Source organism: Argiope bruennichi, chromosome X2 (genome assembly GCF_947563725.1).
Source record: "Argiope bruennichi chromosome X2, qqArgBrue1.1, whole genome shotgun sequence".
NCBI classification, from domain to species: domain Eukaryota; kingdom Metazoa; phylum Arthropoda; class Arachnida; order Araneae; family Araneidae; genus Argiope; species Argiope bruennichi.
Window position 1 is genome coordinate 80,946,714 of NC_079163.1, and position 25,527 is coordinate 80,972,240.

The 25,527-nt window shown below is 27.8% G+C and overlaps 1 protein-coding gene across 3 annotated transcripts in view; it reads left to right on the plus strand.

Annotated features, from left to right (window-relative positions):
- Positions 1 to 25,527, plus strand: part of LOC129960003 (synapsin-like) — a 415,673-nt gene that overhangs the window by 140,700 nt on the left and 249,446 nt on the right. For all 3 annotated transcript variants that reach the window (XM_056072983.1, XM_056072982.1, XM_056072984.1), the window contains exon 5: positions 16,908 to 16,965. In XM_056072983.1, the coding sequence (XP_055928958.1) occupies positions 16,908 to 16,965 (58 nt within the window). The remainder of the gene's footprint in view (positions 1 to 16,907; positions 16,966 to 25,527) is intronic.

Sequence of the window (25,527 nt, forward strand, 5' to 3'; positions counted from 1 at the left end):
TGAAACACAATTAATATTTATATAAACGAAAAAAAATTCTTGTATATCAAAAATTAGATGCGTTAAAAAAAGAATTAACTGAATGATTTTTTTTGAATATAATAGTTATAAATTAATTTAATAGTAATTTTATAAGACACACTTTTTGTAATATAGTAAAACTTAGTGTTTTTTTCATTTTAAATTTTAAATCTTTAATTTGTTATTTATTATCACAGTTGGTTCGTGGTAAATTACTGGAAAGAGGATGGTATGATAACTTGAACTTCTACGCTGTGTAATGATGATTTTCGCATAACTTAAATGAAGTTCTTTTTTATTGCGAATAGCTTGATAATTAATTAATAAAAAATATTATTTTTTTTATTTGATGAAGATTATTTTTAAGAAAGAACTTTTAACTAAGAATTTACTAATCTTCAACTAATAATAAGAATTTTTCATAAATTTTCACTATTATTGTAATACTTTTTTCAGCATTTAATTAGTATTAGTATTTTAGCATCTTTTTTAGAATTCAACAGTTTCTTTTTTATTAGCAATTTTTACAAATATTTAGTCCTTTATACTCGTTAATAAGGATTTAAATGATTGTGACTAGAAATTCTAAACAATCTATGGAAACTTAGGTAAAACTATTTCTTAACAATTTATATAAGTACTTATGCAAGTATAAATTCATCATTTACCAGTATTGAAAAATACTTGAAATCACTTTTCTATCGAAAGAAAACACTAATAATCTTTTATTTGATGTCCGTATGGCAATCAAATCACACCGTAACTCACTTAATCTTCTCAATTTGAATGTATTTACTGATTATTTTTAACAAATGGCATTCATTCAATTTTTTTTAGTCTTTTTTCTAAGCGGATAACATAGTAAATTGCACTAGAGACACAGTATTTGTTTTTTTGTAAGAAGTTGTGATCCCTGAAATTCACGGTGTGCCTTTTCCACTCCAAAGCATGTTTTTAACGACTTGAAAGAGGATTATGTAGAATAAAATTGGAAAAGCAGAAATTTGAGATGCCTCTCGTTTTAAATATTTTTACATTTCTAATTAAGAACTGTCAACTGAATACAAAAAATAATTCACTCAGATTTATCTAAAATAATGTTTTAACAAACTATTTTTATTTTAATAATTGTTTCTTCTTTCTTCTTTGTCATTTATTTTCAAATTTGCTCAATTCCAGATTCCATCTCGAGGAAGAAATTATCATAATGAAAAACACGTTTAAAACTCAGTTTTCTTATCCTAGTTGTTTGGATTACAATACTTTAGTTAAAATGTTTATTGAAAAAAGAAAGATTGTGATTTCACTGTTAATACATGCTAAACTAAAAGGAATTGGGACAAAGGAAATCTCAGTACTCGAAAAGGGATACATCTTGTTTGAGACAGTGGAAAAAGAAAATTTCCTCAAGTAACCTTGCTATTTTTGTTTATTTTCAGCTTAAAATAGATAAATAGCAAGATCATTTGTGGATTTAGCTATTTCATGTAAAAAAAAAATAAAGAAGTGATTAAATTTATGCACCGAAAAAAGTTGAGGCTACTGCATTCTCTTAGTAGTACAGACACACGAGATGCCCCTACTCATTATGATAATTGGTGTGGTATCGTGATATCTATTTTTTACAAATTTATTGCAGGTTGTGCCACTAATACGATCAGTGCTAGTGACTCAACCTGAAAAAATATAATCCAAATTTAATTTAATTAATCTATTACTCATTTACAAACCCGTTACTCATTACAAAATTTAAAAACCCGTTTAAGCACACAAAATTTTAAATCTAAAATGAAAAATGAAAAATTAATTCCAAAACACCATCTTTACAAACATGAAACAAGTCAACTTAAATAAAAAGCGTAATAAATAATACTAAAAGAATGGTGGAATTTCGAAGAAATAAATGCTTATATCTAAAGCATAATTTTTGAATGGAATGCAAAAACAGACCATTCATAATTTTTTCCACTCCAAATTTTCGAGAAAATATTTTTTATGAAGCATTATGTGCAGAACAGAAAATATAATAATTTTTCTTTTCTTTTATTCAAACTGACTATTTTAAATATTGTTAGTTTTTGCTTTATCTATAGATAAAAACTTTTATTAAGCGAAATAAACGTTTTAAATTTCTTCTAAAAGATTTAAGGCACAAAAATTTCTCATTTAAAATAATGAACTGAATGTAAAGCTGGCCTATTTCCTCTGAAAGTTGTGTCCCAATAGCTAAAAAGAGATATTTCATGCCAAACCTAGAAATGAGAAATCTGAAACTCAGTAAATTAATTTTCTTGGCGGATAAGGAATTTCCACCCTTTCGTCACTGAAAGCCTGAAGGCAAATAGAAATCAACTTTGAAGGTATTGTCTGGTTTTCCGAACTTGTGCGGACATGAAGTAAACACTCTAATGTCATGGTCGTCATGGAAACGAATACCCTATTTCATCATATAGTAAGGATACAGCAGGAGGTTTCAAAGAACTATATTGAAAAATCGCTAGCGAAAGAAAAGAGTATTGGGCAATCTATTTGACAACTTATTTGGGTAAAATTTATTTCTTTTGAGATTTTCATTATAGAAAGGCACTATCTTTGTTTGCTCAGATTGCTTTCAGACTAAAAATATCGTTATTTGCTAGACAAGTATTCTTCGTAATTTGATTGGAAAATACACATGTTTTAGTTTTAAGTTCATCCTAAACGGCTTATTCATGATATGATTTCGTTATATTAAGCTACGACTTATCAGCTTGAAAATAAAAATATGGTATTCGGCAATCGATTCATCACCTATTTCTCTTCTTTTAAGGAAGAGAAATTATCGAAAAAATTGGTGCGCTTATTTAGAATTACAAATTTTTGCTAGTAACTTAAAACGAAGGAAAGATCAGAAAAGAAGAATGTAGAAAAAAATGAAACACCTCGCTGAAGGTGCGCCTTGATCAATTAGATTTTAACTAAAAGTGGCCAAGTTTGGCTTTTTGTGTTAATAAATTAATACACCAATACCAACGTCTGTCACACTTTTTGAATGATATCCGCAATTAAATAGTAGATCAAAAAATAATAAAATAACTTAAGAACAAATTCACAAATGATGTAAAAATATGAATAAAGGTGTGTGTTTTTTATTTAATCTGTTTTTTTTATCGCATCAACCTTTTTGCAACGACGAAAATTTTATTCAGTGAAAACAAAATTCTTGGGGAAGGTTTTACCTTCAGCTTTTCACCAACCTTCTTTCATCATAAAACTTTGCGAGGACAAGGGATATAAAAATCCTTTATCTTCTCCCAAATCGATTCGAGTTTGAACAGCTTGGATAGGATATTTGAATCTATCTTCAGTTTTATTTTCAACCATAATTGTGAAACATGGAACATTGGAAATGCTTGTGTGCGATTCAATGATTCGTTACCAAGCAACCGACATAAGGAGGCTCCCCTCCCGATATCTACCTAAATTATGCATATGTGCAGAATGCTCACATTTCAATTTCAAATATAGATTCTAAATTCTAAAAAGGACGAAAGTTTTGACTTTTCTAGGAAAAACTTGGCCTTGATTCCCGAACTCTGTTTCTTCGAAATGATCAGAGGGTCTCAAATTGAATTTATAAGAAACTGGGATTCTCAGTAAAAGCCAGACATTTTTTGAAGATGAAGATTTATTATATGTGGATTGTGTTTAAATAACAGATGTATACTTGCCACTGTTTTCGTTTGGTCAAAAAGTTTTTTTCTGATTGAAGCAATTCTAAAATGCTTGAAATTTCTGATAATTTTCATTCTAAAATGTGAATGAGTTTTACAATATTGTTATGATCTAGGAAAAAAAAGTAAATAAAATTGTTTTGAGAATTGCATGAAAAAAAATACTTGGTGTATATTTGATGCATCTACAGCTCAATATTATTTGAACGAGAGAATGATTTCTTGGGTTTTATGGCGCTAAAGTCTAATTGCATTAACGAGGAGCGAGAAAGGGCTGGGAAATTGAATTCGGAATGAGATTCAATATAATAGTAATGTAGAATGTCAAAAAAGATAAACATTCTTTGAAAGTAAATGAAGTTTATTTTCTAGTTGATTCCTTAAATGTTTCTCTTGTGGATAATCATTATTTATCAATTGTGCAAGATGACAAAATGATTCCAATTTTTTACGATAATTACCATTCCGGTTCTTATATGTAATATAAAATTAATGAAATATTTTTATGATGTGGATAATTGTAATTAATATTTATCATCATTTAAGTTATATTTGTAATTAATTTTTGTTACTTAAGAATAAAACCATAATTCAAGTATTAGGTGAATGAATATTTTTTTTGCATTATATAGTAATTAATATTAACTAAAACTGTCTGTAAATTGTTAAGCTTATTTAAATGATTTTTATTTTTTATTTATTTATTTATTTTGAAAAATGTGTCTGTAAGGATTTTTTATAAATGAAATTATAACAAAAGTGTTAGGGGTGAAAGCATTTATTTTTGTGTAAGAAAATGTATAAAATATTAATTAAAACCATCTTTAAATTGTTAATTTAAGTACTTTTGAATATTTCTAAACAAAACACATGCAAATCTATGATTATTATTCTTCTAAAAAATAAATTAAAATTCAAGAATTAGGAGAATTTTGCATTAGGAACATTTATTTTTACATAGAGAGGGGAGGAAAGAGGAGAATTAGGAACATTTATTTTTACATAAAAAAATGAAAAACATGCTTGTCAAAGCTATTTGTAAATTGTTGAATTAATTTAAATTAATTTTAGAAGAAAAAAATAAATTATAAAGCACTAGCTCAGAACCGAACTCGGGCCTCGAAAACGCTGAGTCAATGAATAATCAACTGCGCTGTCCAGACGCTCAACGATGGTAACTCATTATTAGTATAAAAGTTTGAGGACCATTTAGTCTAAATTAGCTATTGCGCTTTAAAATTCTAATGAATGAACATCTTAAAGGTAAACTACCAATATATTAAATTTCATTCCGAACTCAATTTTCCAACTTGTACCCTCCCCTTGTAAAATGCATCAGACATGCCATTATAAGTCTAACTAAAAGATTAATGTCCTCCTTTTCTGATCCACTTGGTCACTGTTGTTAGCTTTCGTAGACTGGATCTTTAAAATAGCAAGCCATTGTCAAATGATGAGGAGAACAGCTGTGTTGGTTAGTTGCGAGTTAGTACACCGTGGATCCTCACCTCCAAATTGTTTAATGTACATTAAACCAAATTTTTGTTTGAGAGGAATGCCATCCATTCTAATTTTTAATTTCAAAAAGTTCATATTAATTGGATTAAGTTTGAATTTTGTTTCTCTCTGTCATAAGTGGAACGAAAATAATAGTTTAACTGTTACAAAATAATGTAAATAAATGTTTGATGTGTTTTCAAATATTCTCTATTTTGGAAGAATTCTGAATAACATCTTGAAGGTTTGTTGTAATTTATGATAAGGATGTTTCACAAAAAGAAAAAAGAATGTAAAGTATATTTTACAGAAGAATCGATTTATTTTTAGTTAGAGTTGTTGTTGTGTTGTGACTTATGGCCCTTTACAAGCCCGCTGACAGTTATCTGTCAGAGATTTAAGCCGAGTGAGCGTCTCTTGTTTATTCCTTAGCGCCAACATTACGACTTAGCTACTTCATGCGTCACATTCGCTTGCACAACCCCTTTTTGCAGGGGGGCACATTCACACACCTCACAGACAGAACACAGAAGAACAACCGTGCCCGAACAGGGACTCGAACCCGGGACGCCCAGATCACAGGGAAGACGCACTACCCCTATCCCAGGACGTCGGCTTAGTTAGAGTGAACAATGTTATACCATTTTCTAAAAATTGAAGATACCCATATCTAACTGCTTTTATATTCTTGATTCAGTATGGTGGAAGTTTTATAGAATTTCAAAATAATTTTAGATTATGGAAAGCTTTAAATCCGTGCCTTCTCTAAATTGTTCTTATGTAAGTCGAAAATTGTAACATCTTTGATATTCTGGTGAGTTCTAGATTACGCATTTATTTTATTAAGGATTACTGCAAAAAATGAAAAAGACCACAATGAAGTCAGCTTAATTAACCAAAAAAGCACATTAAATTTGATTGAAATAGAAACAGCCTTTCCATTCCGTCAAAAATCAATATTATATCGCCTAAATTTTACAATTTCTCCAAATGCTAATTTGATATACATTCAAGCTATACAACATTCCAATTTATTAGCTTACTTTAAGTAATCTATATGATATAAGTGTCAGTATTGTCGAAGCACATGTTTTTAAACTAATAGAATACAAAAATGCCTTCGTTTATTTGAAATTAATCATATAACAAATAAATAGTTCTTGTCGACAGAAAGTTTTAAGTATTTACGTCTAAAAATAAGCCCTTAAAGCTAAGTAATTGGTAATTATGGTCTTTAAATAAATATAAAAGATTTAACCTTTATTTATTTAATTAAATACCTAAAGCTAAAAAAGACTTTGACATTACCTGTTCACGAAAAAAATTAATTTAATTAAGTATTAATTAAATATCACTCTTTATATCCGCATTTCACAAAAAAGATTTTTCTAGGTTTTATAATAATGCATAAATTTAAAAATATATTTAATTAATTTTAAGCTGAGTAAATATTTGATTCTTTTATGAAAAGGCTTTTTATGAAAATTTGAATTATAATTACCTGAAGAACGTCCGGAATAAATTTATTTTCTTCGGTTTTCTGCTGCTTGAAATTCATTAAACCCTTTAACGAGTACAATGGGCATTCTGTGGGATTTGGTAAACCACTTAAAGCTGCTCACGTTTTTCAGTAAAGAAAATAATAGAAAATGCACTTTAATGAGCTCTGAAAATATTTTTCACACGGCAGCATCGGTAATGAAAAAAAGTATATTTGGAATTTTTTTATTCACTCGATAACTAGTTAATTGCTATAAAAAGAATGGACCTTTTCATGAATAATAATAAAATAAATAATATTATACTAAAATAATATATATGCTTAACTGAAATTGCCAAATTACAAGTTATTAAGTTATTGTATTTCAAAATTTATTTTGTTGGTTTCTAAATCAAAATATATAAGTGATTACTATCCTTATTCCATCTGATAACTTAAAAATTTTATTATAAAGTGAAATCTAAAACTGAATGGTGACCAACAAATCGAAATCTGTATTTAAGCTTTCTAACAAGGAATATTAAACATAGTACAGAATAATCTATTTAACTATTATCTACTTTCTGTTTCAAAAGTATATCTGAATATAACTGAACATATTTGGTTCAGGGAGACTTCCAAAAGTTATAGAATACATTTTTGGGTTTTTTTCATCAGCTTAATCTACCGATTTAAGTTAACTCTTTGGCTAGAACCAGAGTTAACTGCTTTGAGTACATTAAGGAGTTAATGTACAGTTTTCAACAATCCTTACAAATCTTACTATTTCTATACTATTTTCATTTAATGTAAAATAATATAGAAGTCCAATATAAATAAGTTATTAATAAAAATAAGTCTTCAATTTCCCACAAATTATCTTTTAACAGTCATTATCATGCGAATTAATAAGTCATTAGTCTGAAGAAATTTCTTTATTAATTATTCACTTAAGCTGCAGTAGAAGGCCCGAAATACATCCCAAAGAAGATATGATTAATGTCAAGTTTTATAATTAATATCAAAATGTGGCTGCCATTTCTAAAAGCTTCATAAAAGGCTAAAAATAATAGATAAATAACATACTATTTTACCTAGTAAACAATAAGTAATAAATAATTCAGGCCACCAAAAGCTTATTATTCCGTATCGTTCGTACTACGAAGAATATATCAAGATGTTTAATATTCCCAAAATATTTTCGCAGATCTCTGTATTTCCTTCAAGTTCTACTTAATAATAACATTAATGAAATATTTTCATTTTGTACCATAGGAAATTTTTAGGGTATTTTTCAGACAACTAAAGGATAAATTAAATAGGATTACATCCAACAGATAGAAATGTAAACAGCTGTAGCATTCAATAATGTACTATTTTTAGAAAAATAATCTTTGAAAATAATCTATTGAGTAATAAAAAAATTGAATATTGCATTTTTAAAGAAAAACAGCTTGATATGGTTTTATAGAATTTTACTTGTATTATTCCATTGTACAAACATTTTTCAAGAAACACCAGAAAGGGATTTTTCATAATTAAAACTTTTGAGAAAATATTTTTCAGTAGCTTCGATTCTGCACAAATTATGTTTAAATCGTGATGTAATGTGATAAATTTTTACTGATATATTCAATTAATCCTTCTAACAGATGTGTGAATCCATCTAACTTAATGCTCAGAATGAAGAAGTTAATTAAAAAGTTGAATGGAATGTCATTTAGTTGTTTTACTTTTTATGCTTGGATATTTACATCAATTTATTCAATAAATGTTCAACATAATATTATCTTGATGCTAATTTATCTTTAATAAATGAGTCTTTATGTATTCTTTGCAATTTTTCTTCTCTTATCTTTAATAAATGCATTATAACACTCGCTGTGCCTTTCGGCCGGCTCGCTTATTCGTCCTTTCTTGATCCTGAATAAAAGATATGTATTTGTCCTAGTGTGTGTGTGTGTGTGTGTGTGTGTGTGTGTGTGTGTGTGTGTGTGTGTGTGTGTGTGTGTGTGTGTGTGTGTGAAATTATAATCAGTGCGTGTGACATCTGGTTGTTGCGGCTTTCATCAATTGAATATATTCCACACTCTTTTATCCCCATAGCTCCAACCTTTATGAAATTAGATAAGGAAATAGATAAAGGAAATCGAATTTCCTTTTGCTTGTAATTGTTTACAAAAAATATGTGCACATTTGCCTTCTAGCTTATAGACAAGATTTTTATTTACTTGGAGACCTCAAATAGAATAGTGACCTACAATATAAGAAGCCTTGCTTCTTTTATTGAATGAAATATCAGAGCCCAAAATAATTTACTGCAAAACAGATAAAAACAGTAAAAAGGATGTTTAAAAAAAACATGTTTTTCTATTTTTTTAAAGCAATTCCGAATTGGTCATATTCGAGGTACATACCATTTTAGTTCGGTTTTAAAAGCACCAATGTTTGCTTACGTTGTGTTAAGCCTCCACAGAATGAATGGAACATAATGTTTATCGCACAATGGAAAGACAAGCTTCGTTAAGCAAGATGGATGGCATGTACTAACAGAATGGAAGCAACCGAGGATAAAATTTGGAATCGTTTTTAGAACATAATATCATAAAGTTGTATGAATGGCATCGTGATATTATCTCTCTACCTGGATAATCCCCAGTGGTGCACTAAGTGGCAATTTTTTACTGAAATTACTTCGAAAATCTGTTTTACTGAATTCTAAATGAGACAAGAATTACCTATGTAGTTGATTATCAGGAAGCAAAGGTACTTCTTACATCATTCCACTGAAGTAACAGACAAGGCGGATTTTTCTGCTTAAATTAGTCACCAAAAATTAAGTTTTCATTTGATTAAATTCGAAATATTTTTTGGTTGCAAATTAAAATTTTAATCCATAATTCAGAACGCTTTTATTTGTATTACTTCCTTGACTGACCAAAAATAACATGAATGTATTTCATTCTTTGTGACTCGCAATTTAATCAAATCAGATGAAAAACTACGCATTTGTGTTTGCAGGAATGATATAAAGGTAAGGTAAATAATTAGAAAGCAGTGTCTATTTTAACAGTCATTCACAACAGCTTAATTTAATTATCCGCCTGACCTCGAAGGTTATTATTTTGTGATAGCCCTAGTAATTTTGACTCATGACCGCCTGACGCTGACACTTCAATCAGCAGCTAATTTTCCAACTTTCTCCGCTACCAAAAGTGGAGGGCGTTTGATTCTCAACGTATATGGCATGCACCATGCCAGTAATCAGGATCATGATCTTCTGTTGAGATCATGGTCATGTTACTGTTGAAATCCTCTGTTGAAACAGATATCGTCTTGAAACAAAGGTTCTTCCATGAGATCATCGTGATCTCCAACCTTTATAATAAAACGTATAGAAAAGGAATGAAGTCATCGCTTAGATTTTATACAAAAATAAACATATTGAAAGATTTGTAATAACATTTACGATAATAAAATTTATGTTTTGACTTAAAATCGCAATATTTTGGCTCAAAATCACTATTTTGGTAGCACAAATTATTTATTTTCTATTTGCCTGTTTGTAGCTGTTAGTTGCACTGTGTTTCTGAATGGAAGACAAAACATTTAACATCTTCTGGACATTCCTCCACTCACTGTTTTATTCCATGCAATATAACTCTCCACCAGCCGCAGTCTTATGCAAATAATCCAGTTTCTTATCCACTGTTTTTCTTCAAATGTCACCTGTTTTTTTTTTTTCAAATCACCTTCCTCATTCATTTACTAGTACATGATTTTTTTTAATGTTGATCAGGACTTCCGAATCCCATGTATTTATATTGTTATGCATTAACAATCATTTTCATATTTAGAAAGGGTAACATTAATTAGCAGTACAAAAAAAAATAATTCGATTTTTGCGATAAAAATACTGCCTGTGAGAGTTTCAGTCTATATTTTCTTTAATTTCTAAAATTATATAAACAAGAATCCACTGGTAAATTTTTAATCGTTAACCTAAGGAAAATTAGCAATATTTTTCTTAAAATAAATACTGCATTTCATGACTAATTTTTTCTTCCATAAATTAACGTTACATAAGATGCATAATTTTTACATTTCTGCTACTAACTGATTAAATAAACTTTCACTTTGTAGCAAAGAGACAAATACTTTACCACTTAAGATGAAACTGTAGTTAAGTTAACTCTATTTAGATCTGATTAAGCACTTATAATTAAATAAATTCCCATGAAAACAACTATTCGGTTTCTAGCTTTGGGTATTTTAACGGACTAGTTGGTAAGTACTCTGAGTATACTGAAGACGAAATTAAATTTTGTTGAAATTTAGTTCAGAAGAGAGATTTATAATGCTTTTAAAGTTTATTATTCGTTTCTAAAGACTTTGCTAGAGTGTTTACCTCTTCTAATTCTGTTTGTAGTTAGTTGAATTTGTTGTGAGCTGTTGTTCTTAATTGGGACATGTGAGTCCACAATTTTCAAGAAAAGAAAATTTTAACACAGAGTATGTTTTATAAACGGAATTAAACTTAATTAAACTGTTTAAGTAAATTGGTCTTATTAACTTAATTAAACTAATTTTATTAAAATTTTCTATTTCTAATTCCATTAGTTTAATTTTCTTTAAACTAATGGAATTAAAATTTTCTTAAAAAAGCGAAAAGTGATTTTGATGTCTCATTCCCACTCTAATTTTCTAAGTGCAAGACTCATTTTAAAGAAATAATATTGAATTTTCTTTTGATCAAAATGATTTTAAAGCACCTAGATATCATCTAAGGTAAAAATCTGGCTTTGTCAAAATATATGATAGATTACTTTCCTGGAGGATTTTCAAAGAAAACTGGCCTTGACCCACCTTTTTTTTCGACTGAAAGGAAACCAAAAAAACACCTACCAGCCAGCTTGACCAATGCATTATTAAAGCCCACATCGGTCAACCAGTTTTTGAATAATACCAATTTAGAATATCATATGGAGAGAATCCATAACATTCTTCCTCAAATCCATGTTCTTCAAAACTTAAGGATGGGAGAAAGAACTATACAGGGTACATTCTAGATTTCAGTTTTATAACAATAATATGGATTCTCAGAGGTTAAGGATGTAAGAAAAGACTTAACCAAATATTTTATGCAGATACTATTTTTTCTGTTTATAAGTTTTTTTTATTTCAATTAGATGCACCATTTCATAAATAATAATTTTGATTTGTAAATGTATCATGTGAATTTATTGATAAACTGTTTTCTAATGCATGAGTTTATATCACTTGAAAGGAATTCTTTCTACATTTAAAACGGATTGATGCTCATAGTTCTTTATCTTTCTGTAAAATTCTCGTGTGATCTTGCAACAGTGAATAAATCTGCTAATGTGGCATCCTTCTTAATTAAAGATAATAAAAATTAGATTAAAGTATTTTATATTCGGAAAGAGACATTTCAAACATTTAATTTTGCGAGGTAAAATGTTTATTTGTGTATGTATGTTTCGGATTTAATCATGAAACGTTTCCGAGACGAATGTAAAATTTCTCAGAAGCATAAATTAATTTAAGAAAAGTGTGAAATTACTTTCTTTTTAATTATCTTCAATTTCAGACAGCTAAAAAAAACCCTTAAGATTTTCTTTTAATTATGAAGTCTGAGGGTTGCAGATAATGAGTAATAAAAGTATGTTAAAAAACACGATTTAATTAATATAGTGAAAGGTAGAATTTTATTCTGTTTTTTTCCTTTGTGATCTTTAGTTTATAATACATTTTTATAATTATTAATTTTATAATTAATCTTCAAACTGCTTTCTTAAATTTACAACTAATGAGTTGATTATCCGAAAAATAAATTCTAAAAGTATTGAAATAGTGAATTGCCATCAATAATACGGAATTTTGTAACCGTAGCACATCGGTAAGTAAGTGGAAACTCGATTACACAATTACACCTTTAATAACCTGAAACAAGTCAGGTTAAATTTGGTAAAAATAAATAGGCATAGTAAACTATTATATACAATTAGGAAAGAAACTGGTTGAAAACTGCGATATTACATCAAGATTTGCAATTCCTTTATGGATAAATATTATTAAATTATATATGAAATGAATGATGCATTTAATAAGGGGTAAATTATCATGAAATCATTACAGATATTGTGATTGCATTATTTGAAAGCGCTCTTAAAATGTATCATTATAATTATACAATTAAGGCTGTTCATGTATTGTTATTGAGTAAATTTTTACCATCTGATTCATGACATTTTAAATAACTCGAAATAAATTTTTTTGAAGTCTTTCGCTTTCAAATTTTTTTTTTTTACTTATTTAACACTGGATCAAGTATTAACATAAACTTTGGGAAAGAAAAAATGAACCAAAATTTCTAAATTCCGAAGATATTTCTTTCCATGCATTTAATAATAGCTCTAATAATAAAAAACAAAGTAAGAGTTTTGTCAGAACAATGAATAAGAGAGCATGAATTGTTATCATTGCTTTTATAAGTGCAAATAATTGTTGAATAAATTTTTAATGTCTGTTAATGTGAATTTTTAATATCTGTCGAACGTTTGAGTCAAATTTGCTTGAATTGTATAAACTAATGTTATTTTTCTTTAAAATATTTAAATCATAACTGAATTTTATCGTCTAGGACTACATATAATTGAGGAATATGCTATGACCCATTCATATACATTTATCTTCTTCTTGTGCACTATATTTGCTTTCAAGTAAATTAACTAAAAAAGTAAAACCCCTTTTCAAATCAAGAATCAGAGTCAGCGAGTTTAATTGTCCGTGGATTGCAATCTATCAGAGCACATTCAGCAAAAAAGAAAACCTTCTTTCTTCAATTTTGAATGAGTCACGTATTAGTTCTTTTACTGCTTCTCGTTTTACTTCGGTCAATGAAATTCGTAGTACAGCTTTCTTTCATAAATCAACCATCGCTCATTGAATGTTCTTTACAATATTTTAATGCCATTTCGATTACGTGAAGAAATATCTTTATATGTACGATGAACTGTTTTTCTTCCACTGAATACTAGGATCCTTGCTTCAAAAACCATTGCAATTTAATGAAAAGCAAAGAATTGCTTCTTTTATCAATAAAACGATTTCTACAATTTAACTTTTTGTATACTTTTTATTAAACTTGATTTGCTTCCAACGTATAAAAATGAAATTTTGCAAAGGATTTTTTTAATTCAATTCTTGATGTGCTTATGCTCTGCAATTAAGTTATTTATACTTATTGATAAGCCATATATTAATATTTCTAGAATTTAGCTATCAATTAGGTAACTTACTTAAATGAAATTTATTTTGGATATGAGTAGCACTATTTGCTTGTGAATTTGAGAGTCATGTATTAAAACAGCCCATACAACTTGTAATGATGAATTATGAAATACATTTTAAATAATAAAAAGGAGAGAATAATAGTAATAAAACTTTTTGAAAACGAACACTTTTATTTGTGTACTTAAATATAGAAAATATATTTTAATCAAAATCTGGAGTTCAAAACAAAAATCGTAAATACGAGAGGCACTAAAAATACTATGAGGAAATTAAGCCAAATTTACTAAGGTAATTTAGATCCTTGCCTCACGCTTATACGTTTTTTGCTTTAATTTCTAGACTTTTGATAAAAATAGGGATCTATCAGTTACATTTTAATACACTAATAACAGTATGCTTTTAAAAAATTTATTTTTATATTTATTATTTATTTCTCAAGTTGCTTCATATAATTTATTTTCACTAGTGTATTTTACTCACAGGATCAGATTTTAATTATATTGAAGTTTATTTTATCCTTTTCCTAAAAATTAATTCTGATGGAGTACATGTAAATTACTTTCCTATGCCTGTGTGAATGTTACAGATGCGATTCCATTAAATCATTTGGACTTCACTCCTCTCAAACATAATCTATCTGACTCCTAATTATTCTGTTAGGTTTTCCCCCTTTTCCTTTTTTCTGACTCTATGTGTAGAGACTAGAGGAAAGATACTAATGGAAGATAAATATATGTAGCCTTACATGCGATTGAAATAGACAATAGATCTTTTAATTTTTAGTGATTTTAAAAGAGGAAAAACACTTTTCTGATTGTCTGGTAGAATCAACCAATAGGCAATAAAATAATGTAACAAATGAAAAGAACGTATATTCCTAGATTTTGACATATTCTTATTTTAAAGAGTTTGAAAAAGAGTGAAAATTTATTAAGCAATAATGATTAATTTTAATTGTTTTTGTTTCTTGAAATTCAATCACTTGTTTAAAAGAATGGAAAAGACTTTGTTTCCTTTAAATGACAATGCTATTTTTTATTCATTGTTACAATTAAGAAAGCGTATTATCGCTACTGATTAAAATAAAAATATTTTTTTTTCCTTTTAAATATTTACAGTCAAGAAAGTGAACTAACTCAGTTACTTAAAAGAATAAAAATTATTTTACTTCCTTTTATTTTTTAAAGTAGTTCGATTTATTATTGCTACCAAGAAACACGAATTTTGTCTAAAAATCTTATTTATATAATCTAAATAAAAGTTTTTGGCAAGAGTTAAAAGGACTTTTCAGAATATTTTACATCAGATTATTCGCGATTCTTTTGGTGAGCATATAAAAATAATGTCTGTTAAATTTCTAAATCAAATATTTAAGGAGTCAACAGATATACTTTAGTTTCGCCTTTATGAAATTTGCCCATTTTACTAGCTTGAAGCTTTTAAATTCCATCAGAAAGTAACATAATTTGCTGATACTGAAATGTTAAAGTTCTGACATTTCCAAAAATATTCTAAAGTTTATTCCAAAATCACTTGCTGTGCTCTTTTTTTAGTCCTTAACAGCTTCATTTTTCTTGTTTACATATTGTTTTGACATGGTTGTTAAAATAGCTTTATGTTTTTTAAGTGCAAGAATTCCTTAAAAAATCATGAAGAGAACGATTATGGTAATAAAAAAACAATAAATATTTTTATATCGAAAGGCTCTAGAACGCTATGCGACTAAAATATTTTTAATATAAATTTTTCTGTTTGACACTTTAATCAATTTGAAACATTTCGTTCGGAATTTTTTGGGGGCATTTTGTTTATTCAAGCTCTTGAAATACTAGGGACTTGGAAACGAAGTTCTATGGCATGGCAAATTATATATCAATGTTTTTGGTCACTTTATTGTTTTTATTATTGACAAATCGAATGAAATTACATACTATTAATCATAGATGAATTAATTTGTAAATTTTGTTCCCATTACTAAAAAGACAAAACTTAAAATACATTTTGCACGCTTTTATTTAACTAAACTTTTTTCATGTTTGTAAAGACTGGATCGATTTTTCGCTCATTTCTTGGTGTATTTATTATACAAGAGTTCTTAACTTCTGCACAATGGCGTGTTCTTGATGGAAATAAAATCTTGTAATATTTTCATAATTTAATTATTAATTAATCATGTGATTTTATTTAGTTTTGATAGTATAGGCGACCATTTTGTTGTGAATTTGAGAAGATTTGATTTTAAGATTTCATAATATTTGTTCTAATGAATCTTGGAAAATAGTAAAGGCTAAAGTGCATAAAATAAAAGTTTTTTTTTTAACTTTATATAATAAAAATGCAGAGAATACAGTACTACAATACAGAAAATATATTTTTTGTCATACATATATTCGTCAAAAAAATCGTAAGAATATGAGGCGTATAAACAATACTGTGAAAAGATTAAAGCACAATAAAAAAGATAATTTTTGAGCATTGACTATAAATTTAAGTCGGTTTTAAATACTTTTAATAGCAAGAATACCTAACAAAGTCTCGTGCTTTTATGATTTTGATTTGACGTCCATATTTATACAAAAATAAAAGCAAATTTGAAACTTTTTTATTAGTATAATTTCATACAATTTTAAAAGAAAATTAAAGTCCGTTTCTTAAATAGAATGAAATAAAAAGATTATTGATTCTCTATTTTAATTATTTTGCAGGAATTTACAGAAATTAATTTTAATTATTTTACACATTTAAATATTACAGAAATTTTCAACTATAATAAAGATAATCAATCGAGTTTAAAATTTAGATTCTTATTAGATATTTTTAACATTTTATATAGTAACAATCATTCAATAATAATTCTTATTATTTATCCTTTATTTTAGGTCAAAATACTTTCGAGGTAAAAGAATACATGGCGACTGGGACATAAGAATGGAACAGGTAAATATTAATATTTCTTTTTAAGCATGGTGACTTAAATCCTTCAAATTTTAGATTTGGTAAATGTCTTTTATATATTGCCAATATGAGAACGTCATTTCACCAATTGATAATCTTTGATGTTGAGATGATTTTTCTGATACTAAATAATGATCTGTAAATATTGCAAAGCATTTTTCAAAAGATTAATTAATATTAAAAAAAGGGTTGCACAGAAAAATTTAAGAATAAAAGTTTTGATAATATTTAATGTACGTTTAAAAAAAGGTCTTCCAAATATTTTCTTTGATTGAAGGATTTCGTACAAATTCCATTTTCTGATAGTAAATAATTTTTATAAATAAAAATAATGATAATAATTGAATAATGAATTTATAATAAAAAAATAATAATAAAATAACAAATAATAATAATAATATTTTTATAAATGAAAATTAAGCTAATAATTCAATAAATGTCTGTTTGATATTCTCGTATAATTTCCATAACAAAAATCCACCAAATCATTTTTAAATGTTTTTCTAGATTATTTCAAGTATTGAACTATGATTGAGATATTAGATATAATTTAAAAACTTGATCAATAGCAAATATATGGTTGTTGGTAATTGTAATTCAAATTTTAAACAAAAAATAAAAATACACCTTTTTCACATTTTTGAAAAATATGTTAGCATAAAACGAATAAAATCTTCAGAATCCCATCAGTCCCACTGTTGTCTAAACGATACTAAATTTGTCATATATCTTTTTTCAAAGTGTATCAAGCATCTTATTTTCAGCTCACTGTATTAATATTAAAAATAAACAATAATAACTAATATTTTATAAAAATATTACATTTAATAAAATTAAGAAACACAAGATGAAATTTTACAAAAGAATTTCTGCAGAAAAGATAACCCATTGAATAAAAAACAATGGAGAAGTCCATTGCCAACAGCGGATCAATGATAAAAATTCTCATATATATAATATGAAAATCTAAATTTTCATATATTTTTTTCAACTTTCTCATAAACTTCTACAATATGGAAAGTTTGATAATTAGCCTCGTTTTCCATAGAATATAAGTTTTAGAAAAGTAACTCTTTCCATTCGAGGATTTGACCAAACTTTTACGTTGATCATAATTTTTTATGTAAAAATCATAAATGAAAATTCATTAATCTAACTTGTTACGAGCTTAAATTATTGCGCTAACAGACAAACCAACAATCAGTAAGCTTTCTTATTGGATTTGATATAAAATTTGTTATGTATCCACATTTTGAGTAATAAACTATATCGAAATATTTAAAATCTATTTTGTTGCAATTCTGAGAAATCGTTTTAACAAAGTCACAGGCCAACTGACAAACAGATGACAAGCCAAAATTTGATAAAATCTACTATTTTGAATTAAGACCAAAATCAAATTTTGCCCTTCTAGCTTTTTGTGTTTTAAAGCTATCACTTTTGCAGAGCGGCTGACATAAATTTCGAAATGTTTTCTGCAACTCGCTGAGATTTAAAACGTAGATATTTATCAAAATTTTGAGGTCAAATTTTTGGATGATTGCAATATATTTTCTTTGTATACTTCATGGATACGAGAAAGTAAATATGACAAAATAAACCAAAAAACGTATGGAAGAACTACTAACTATGAACAAAATACATAAATACGACAACATAATACCAACAACTACTATAAATCTGAGCTTGAGGGCATTCTTTAGCTATAGATCAGTGGTATTATTTGTTGACAAGATATGCCATGTTTGGGCACCATTCCAGGAGGTCAAACTCTTATCGAAAGACAGTAAAAGCCATCCCGAAATCTCTAACGGTTTCCCATGACGTATACATTTCAAAAGACTCTTTGATAAACTAGGATAAAACATCAGAGCTCTTCTGCTTCAGATAAAGAAAACAAAAGAGAAATGTTACCTTTATAAAAAAAAAAAAAAGGGCAGCTTTCTTTCAAAAATGCAGAGCTATCTTTTTCTTATTATTTGAATAAATAAGACATAAAATCTATAGATATGATTTATATTGACATTAGACACATTTTAGACTTTTTATATTTTTTTATTTTATTTGTTTTATGTTTGTAAAGGTTGAATTTTGTAACTGAGTTTTCAATCATATCTGATGTATTGGAGAGGTAAAAGTTTGTACGCCTGTGTATTCTTCATGGCAATATACTATTTTAGTATTTCTAAGAAATAATAGTCAGTCATATTACAGCTATCAGTTAATTAATTATCTGTTACAATTCAGTAAATGTAGTTTTTATTTTGATCAGAAGATTAGATTTGGTAGTGAATTTTGAGAAAAAAAATAAATGTCAAGATTAAAATGTAAAAAGTAATTAAAGTAAAAAAAAAAATTCTGCTTCTTAGTACAGTAAAAATGGTTTTCATAAAAAAATAATTACATTTTTTTAAAAATCTTAAGAGATATTTTAACATAACAATAGACAGTTACTGAATTTTAAAATTATTAGAATTTTAACAGGATATAGAACTCATTCAAATAAATAAAATAGGCTCTTAGATTATATTAATCATTAAATAGAAATATATACAAATATATACAACTCTACAGAATAGAAATTTGATTTAAACTCTAAAAGAAATAAACAAAGAAATCAAGATCCAGACTTAAATTAAAATTTTCGAGAAAATGCAATGTAATACATAAAAATGTTAAATTTTTAAAAGTTTTAAATATGAGAAGAAAGAATAGAAAATTCAAAAACTGATGATTCTGAGAACAAGCTGATGTCGTCTGTTCTTTTTCAAAAAACTCTTTGAATAATCAAAACGAAAAATAAGGTAAATTCTATTAAAATAATTATCTTCCGGTCTCCTCAAAATTTAAACAAAAAATGAATCCTTTAGAGAATCCGTTATACTGTTTTAATATTCATAAAGACTACAGACAGAAGAGAAATTTGAACAGATCAATTTCAATAAAAATTCTATTGTAGATGAGATTTATAATAATATAGAAGATAAACGATTCAAAAGTTTGTATGAATTTTTTAAAGTATAAATTAAATATTAATTTTGAAGGAATCAAAATAAAAGAAATTAAAAGTAACAGATATAATTTCAATGTAAGTCGTATTACTTTTATTTCAAGACAATACAAGATTCAATCTAGTTTCATTTCATTTCAGAAACTGAAAAAGAAGTATTCAAATGTGAAATACTGCTAATTTGAATTCGGCTTAAAAAACTTAAATTTGTATGTTTTTCAACTATAATGTATACTATACATCTCCCGTGAACAATCTTCAAATTGCAAGTGTTCTTTTTTTACATAACAAAATTGCTATAAAACTTTTTTTATTGTATTTTTTATCCTATTCTCATTGTTAATAGAATTACAAAGCTTGGAATAAAAAACAAATTTCATTATCTGCAGAACTCCTTAAGTTGTTGAGCAAAAAACAAAAAATATATGATTTTACTAATCAAACTAGTTACTCCGGTAATTAAATTTCTCATTAATGAAAATTCTTTTTGTTTCCAGCTCTTTTAGTCTTTTTTTCTTTTATCGTATTTGCCCTTTTAACACAAAGAATGAATCTCAGAGAAAAAGAATATCTTTGCTCGTTAAAACAATATATAAGTAACTGTTTTTTCATGAAACTTACATCAAGATAAAAGAAATAAATTTAATTTTCGTGTAATAAATAAGATCAATGTGCACTAACGTTACCTAAAGATATAGTTCCAAGATAAGTAACTTATCTTTGGCTTTCGTTCATCATTATTGCCACGGAAATAGGTAAGTAAACTAAATGTGATGAAAACAGCTAATAATCTGAGAAACTGGGCAGCTCTGAAATCAAAAGTCAAATTGAAATGTAACACAAAAGATGCAAATAGCTTTTAACATAAACATTATTTCATCAAAATGATTTTAATTTTCACTCTTAGGTATATTTTAGAATTAATTCATGTTAACTAATTTTACTTAATGAAATTATAAAACATAAAGATATAGAGTTTTATGTGCCTCTTGAAGAATTCCATGAATATGTCGTCATTAATTTGACAATATTTAAAAACTTACCTACACATAATTGGAGAGTTTTAATTTAAAACACTGAATAAAGGTATTGAAATAAAATAAAATTCTATTCCTCCACCTCATTCCATCTAATAAAACAATCTCTTTTGAGATGCATTTCTGTAAATACTTATAAATCAATGTAAGATTTGGGAAATATAAAGAATATTTGAATTCAAATTTCTGAACGAAATAAAAACACATCCAATTTTACTGGCCGCTGTTATTGGCCAATCTACGACTTTATTTACTACTATTTAAATATTGGCAAAAGAGAGAAAACATGGTATATCAAAAGACTTCATCCGATTTTAATATGTTCAATGGTTGTGGATACACAGCCACTGAAGATAAATCATAGAAAAAAAAAAAGGGATCGTTAAGTTTATTATTTTTTTTTTCGTTGATCCAAGGAACCTCTGGAATGAAGCAAGAAAGAGTAGTGATTTTCTGTCCGTTATTCAGTTATTTTTCTTCCTAAATACCGTAGCTGGGCATTTGCACCTAAAAATAATACGAAACTAGTTATTTATTCACGTGCAAGCTGATAATGACAATTTTTTGTTCAAACAAGATTGATCACGCTCCCACCGGTTCTTAGGAAGCTCCTTAATAAAGAGCTGCCTTATGTTCGAATAGGTATACTGGAACTAAGAATTCGGTACTTTATTCGTAGTATCTTGTGTACCCCTGACCAGAATATTTGTAATTTTGCGTGTGCAGAGAATGCTATCCATTAATATAGAGGATATCCGTTAGTGTAGAGGAGGTAATTTCATCAGTTTGTCCAATAAATTCAAGAAGGTTATCTATTAATGTAGAGGAGGCGCGTGTAGAGGTTATCCGTTAATATAGAGGTAATATCAGTAGTTTGTTCAATAAATTCAAGAAGGTTATACATTAATGTAGAGGAGACGTGTGTAGAGGTTATACGTTAATGTAGAGGAGGTAATTTCAGCAATTTGTCCAATAAATCTAAAAAGGTTATCCACTAATGTAGAGGAGGCGTGTTTAGAGGTTATCCGTTAATGTAGAGGAGGTAATTTCAGAAGTGTGTCCAAAAAATTCAAGAAGGTTATCCATTAATGTAGAGGGGGCTAGTCATCAATGTAGAGGACGTAATTTCAGAAGTTTATCCAATAAATTCAAGAATTGTGATCATAAAACCATCATTCTATAAAATTTTGCATACATCAATCATTTTCTCTTCAAAATATTTCCCATTTCGAGAAATGCATCTTTTCTACTTCCATTTTTAGTGCTCAAAGTGTATTTGTAAGTCCTTAGAAGTCAAACTCAATAACTATCCCATCTTTTTCGTTTTATTGTCCTTATGCTGTCACAATACTACCTCCGCATGACCTTTTGCATTTCAGGAACAAAAATATATTACCATGTACTTAGGAAGGAAAGTGATTTTGTGTATTGATTGGAAATTGCGAAAACCTTACTGACAGTATATGATGTACGTGTAAGAGATTCTTACACGTACATCAGTACGTATGGAACAGTATATAAGTTAAGAAGATTCTTGCGCTCATTTTTCTCAGCCCAAATGCTTTATCATAATCGGACGAACAGATGATTTCCTCAGATTTTGTTCATCTACAAAGGAAATACAAAATTTTGAAACTGAATTGATATTCTTTATAATTTATTCAACACCAGTTCGAACGGAAAATTCCATTTCCTCCCGAAATAAGAGAATTTTCTTCTGATGCACCACTTGTAAGATTAATTTTTCTTCAAAAACTAAACTAAATTTTAGAAAATGTTCTTAAAATAACTATAATTGAATTTTAATCTTTCTTAAATACCAAATTGTGGTGTTCAGTTCTGAAAATTGAATAAAAACTATAAATGTATTTTGAAAAGAATAGAGTGTATCGTGAAATTTATTCTTGCATGAGATACAAATTAATGCTTCTGCTACTGCACAATTATAAAAACTCGTGCATTTTAGTAGACAAAAGAAAGTATTATTCTTAAATTATTCTCTAAGCATTTATTACTCTAATTCAGGGGTGGACAGATTTTTCCAGGGTACGGGCTATTTCTAATTTTTTCAATGCGTTGCGGTCCACCCTGTGGCGTAGGTGTTGTGAGCCAAAAAAAGGTTTACAATATTTATTAAAACTTAATAATAAATACGGAATATGTACTTAATACATAACTACAAACATAATAATAATATCAAGATATAAACATAATAATAATTTCAGGATACAAACATAATAATAATAGCCACAAATATAGCAATATCAAATGATGCATTTAATATCAAACAATTCAAAATACATTAGAAAATAAATCATTTTCAACTAAAGTTAGTTTTCGTAGTTATAGTTAGTTGAAGATTTAGTCTGCATACGGTCCGCCAACCTTGAATATTTCGGTATATAATTAATTACGGCTAATCTTGCACTGGATTCTCATTGGTCGTCCAGACGAGAACGATATGTTTTCTTAAGTATACTCATCGTTGAAAATGCAGATTCAGACTGGTAGGTAGATCCAAAGAATGATGTTAAATGATATACAACTTTTTTGAAATTCGGATACTTTACTTCGTCCCTTAGATTCCAAAAGTTATTCTTAGGTTCTGAACTACATGTTTTTAAAATTATGCCATTTTGGAAGAAAAAAAAAAACTTCGTTTTCCTCAAGAGATAAAGAGAATATATAATTTATATTTTCAGTTATTTCTTCCACATCAACATTGCCAAATGGGTAACATATGAATGTAACCATAGCCTAGTAAATACTTGAAAATGTCCCTCGAATTCGGAGTGAAGTTTTATTATTTCATCATAATATTTCTCCTCGTTTAATGTACCTCCGTTTTTAAACAACTCGTCAGACATATTTTTGAAATTTTTCGTCGATGTTCCATAAAAATGTTTCTTTTAGTATGCGCATCTTAGGTCTAAGTAAAGCTAGTCACCCCAAAATGTCTTGGCGATCCACTTGTCGATCGCGATCGACTTAATGGCCACCCCTGCTCTAATTTATGGTGAGGAATATTTTTTTTCAAAAAAAAATTCTGATTAATTACAGTTTTACAAGCTGGAATTTCCCTGCAATAATTAATTTGAAAATCATTTTTAAGCAAATTATTTCATCAAATATGTTCAGAGGACGATGTCAAATACTTGAAGAAAATAATAACCTACAGCATTTATTTGAGAAGCAGCCGGATACACCCTATTTTTTTGCTCTTAAAATTCAAACCACAAGAATGGGGATATACTTCTAAATTGCTTATTGCTGAAAAATCAATAGAGTGCATCCACCTCATCCTGAGTTTTAGTAACAGGTTTCGCTATTTATTGCTCATTTTAATTCGTCGTTGCTGCAGTTACCGCAACTGTTAAGTAAACTAATTCCGGTCAAAACGGCAAATCGCCTGGCACGCTGAGCGAAAAACAAATAATAAAAAGAGGGTGGAAAAGGGACTGGCGGGAAATGGTGACACGCCCTATGCTCTGGGGAGAGTTAATGGCGCCCAGCTCTCTAACTTGTTTATGAACAAATAAAATAAATCTGCGGTTCGTATTGCTAATAAAGACTCCTGCTTGAAAAGGGTAGACAAAGTTTCGTCGTCATATTATGATGGAAGACTTGTTCTTTATTGTTGTTATGTTTTGGAAAGTCTGGCAGATGTAAAAAATACAGAAATGTGTTTGCAGCTGCAGATTTGAGTGATATGCTCGTTTATTAAATGGGGAAAAAGGATTTCGTCTTTCCAAAGAAAGGGAAATGGCTCCATTAAAGCAATGACCACGTATTATATTTTAATATATTTTAGAAGAGTTTAGCATTATATATACATACTTTGTTTTTCCTTTTAACAAAATTAAGAACATTTTTACCAAATTTACAAGATCTTTTATAGAGCAAGAATTTTGCACTTTATATTATACTGTAGTTTAAATGGTATTTTTTTTTTTTTGACTAAACCAACTCCAAACCACAAACTGAAAGCCAAAAATTTGTAGATATACTTTGTATAATGCATGAAAACACATCTAGTCTATTCATCCTAAATCAGGAATGTAATCAACAATAACTTGTTACTTATTTTCCGCGTAAATAATTAACTTTTGCTTTTGTGAGTATGCTCACAGTAAATTTCACCATATGTAATGATAAGCATTTTAAGGATTGATTCTCAGAGCTCTTAACTTTCTTATAGCTTGGCTATCTTTACAATTAAATTTTAAATATTCGCAGATGCACATACCTGAGGAATCAAATATATACGAACCTGCGATTAGTTTACGAAATTTTTCCTCTATAATGTATTTATTATTCGTGAAAATGAAGGAGAAAATCTCTAATTCATAAATGGATAAACAATACGTTTTTAAAGAATGGCATAATTATCAAAATTGCATTGACAACCATCTCCTGTATTGACAAAAAATAATTATTTCTCGTTTCTACTTTTCACGGTGGCCACCAAATTTTATCTCTGCAAGTAAAACATATGCT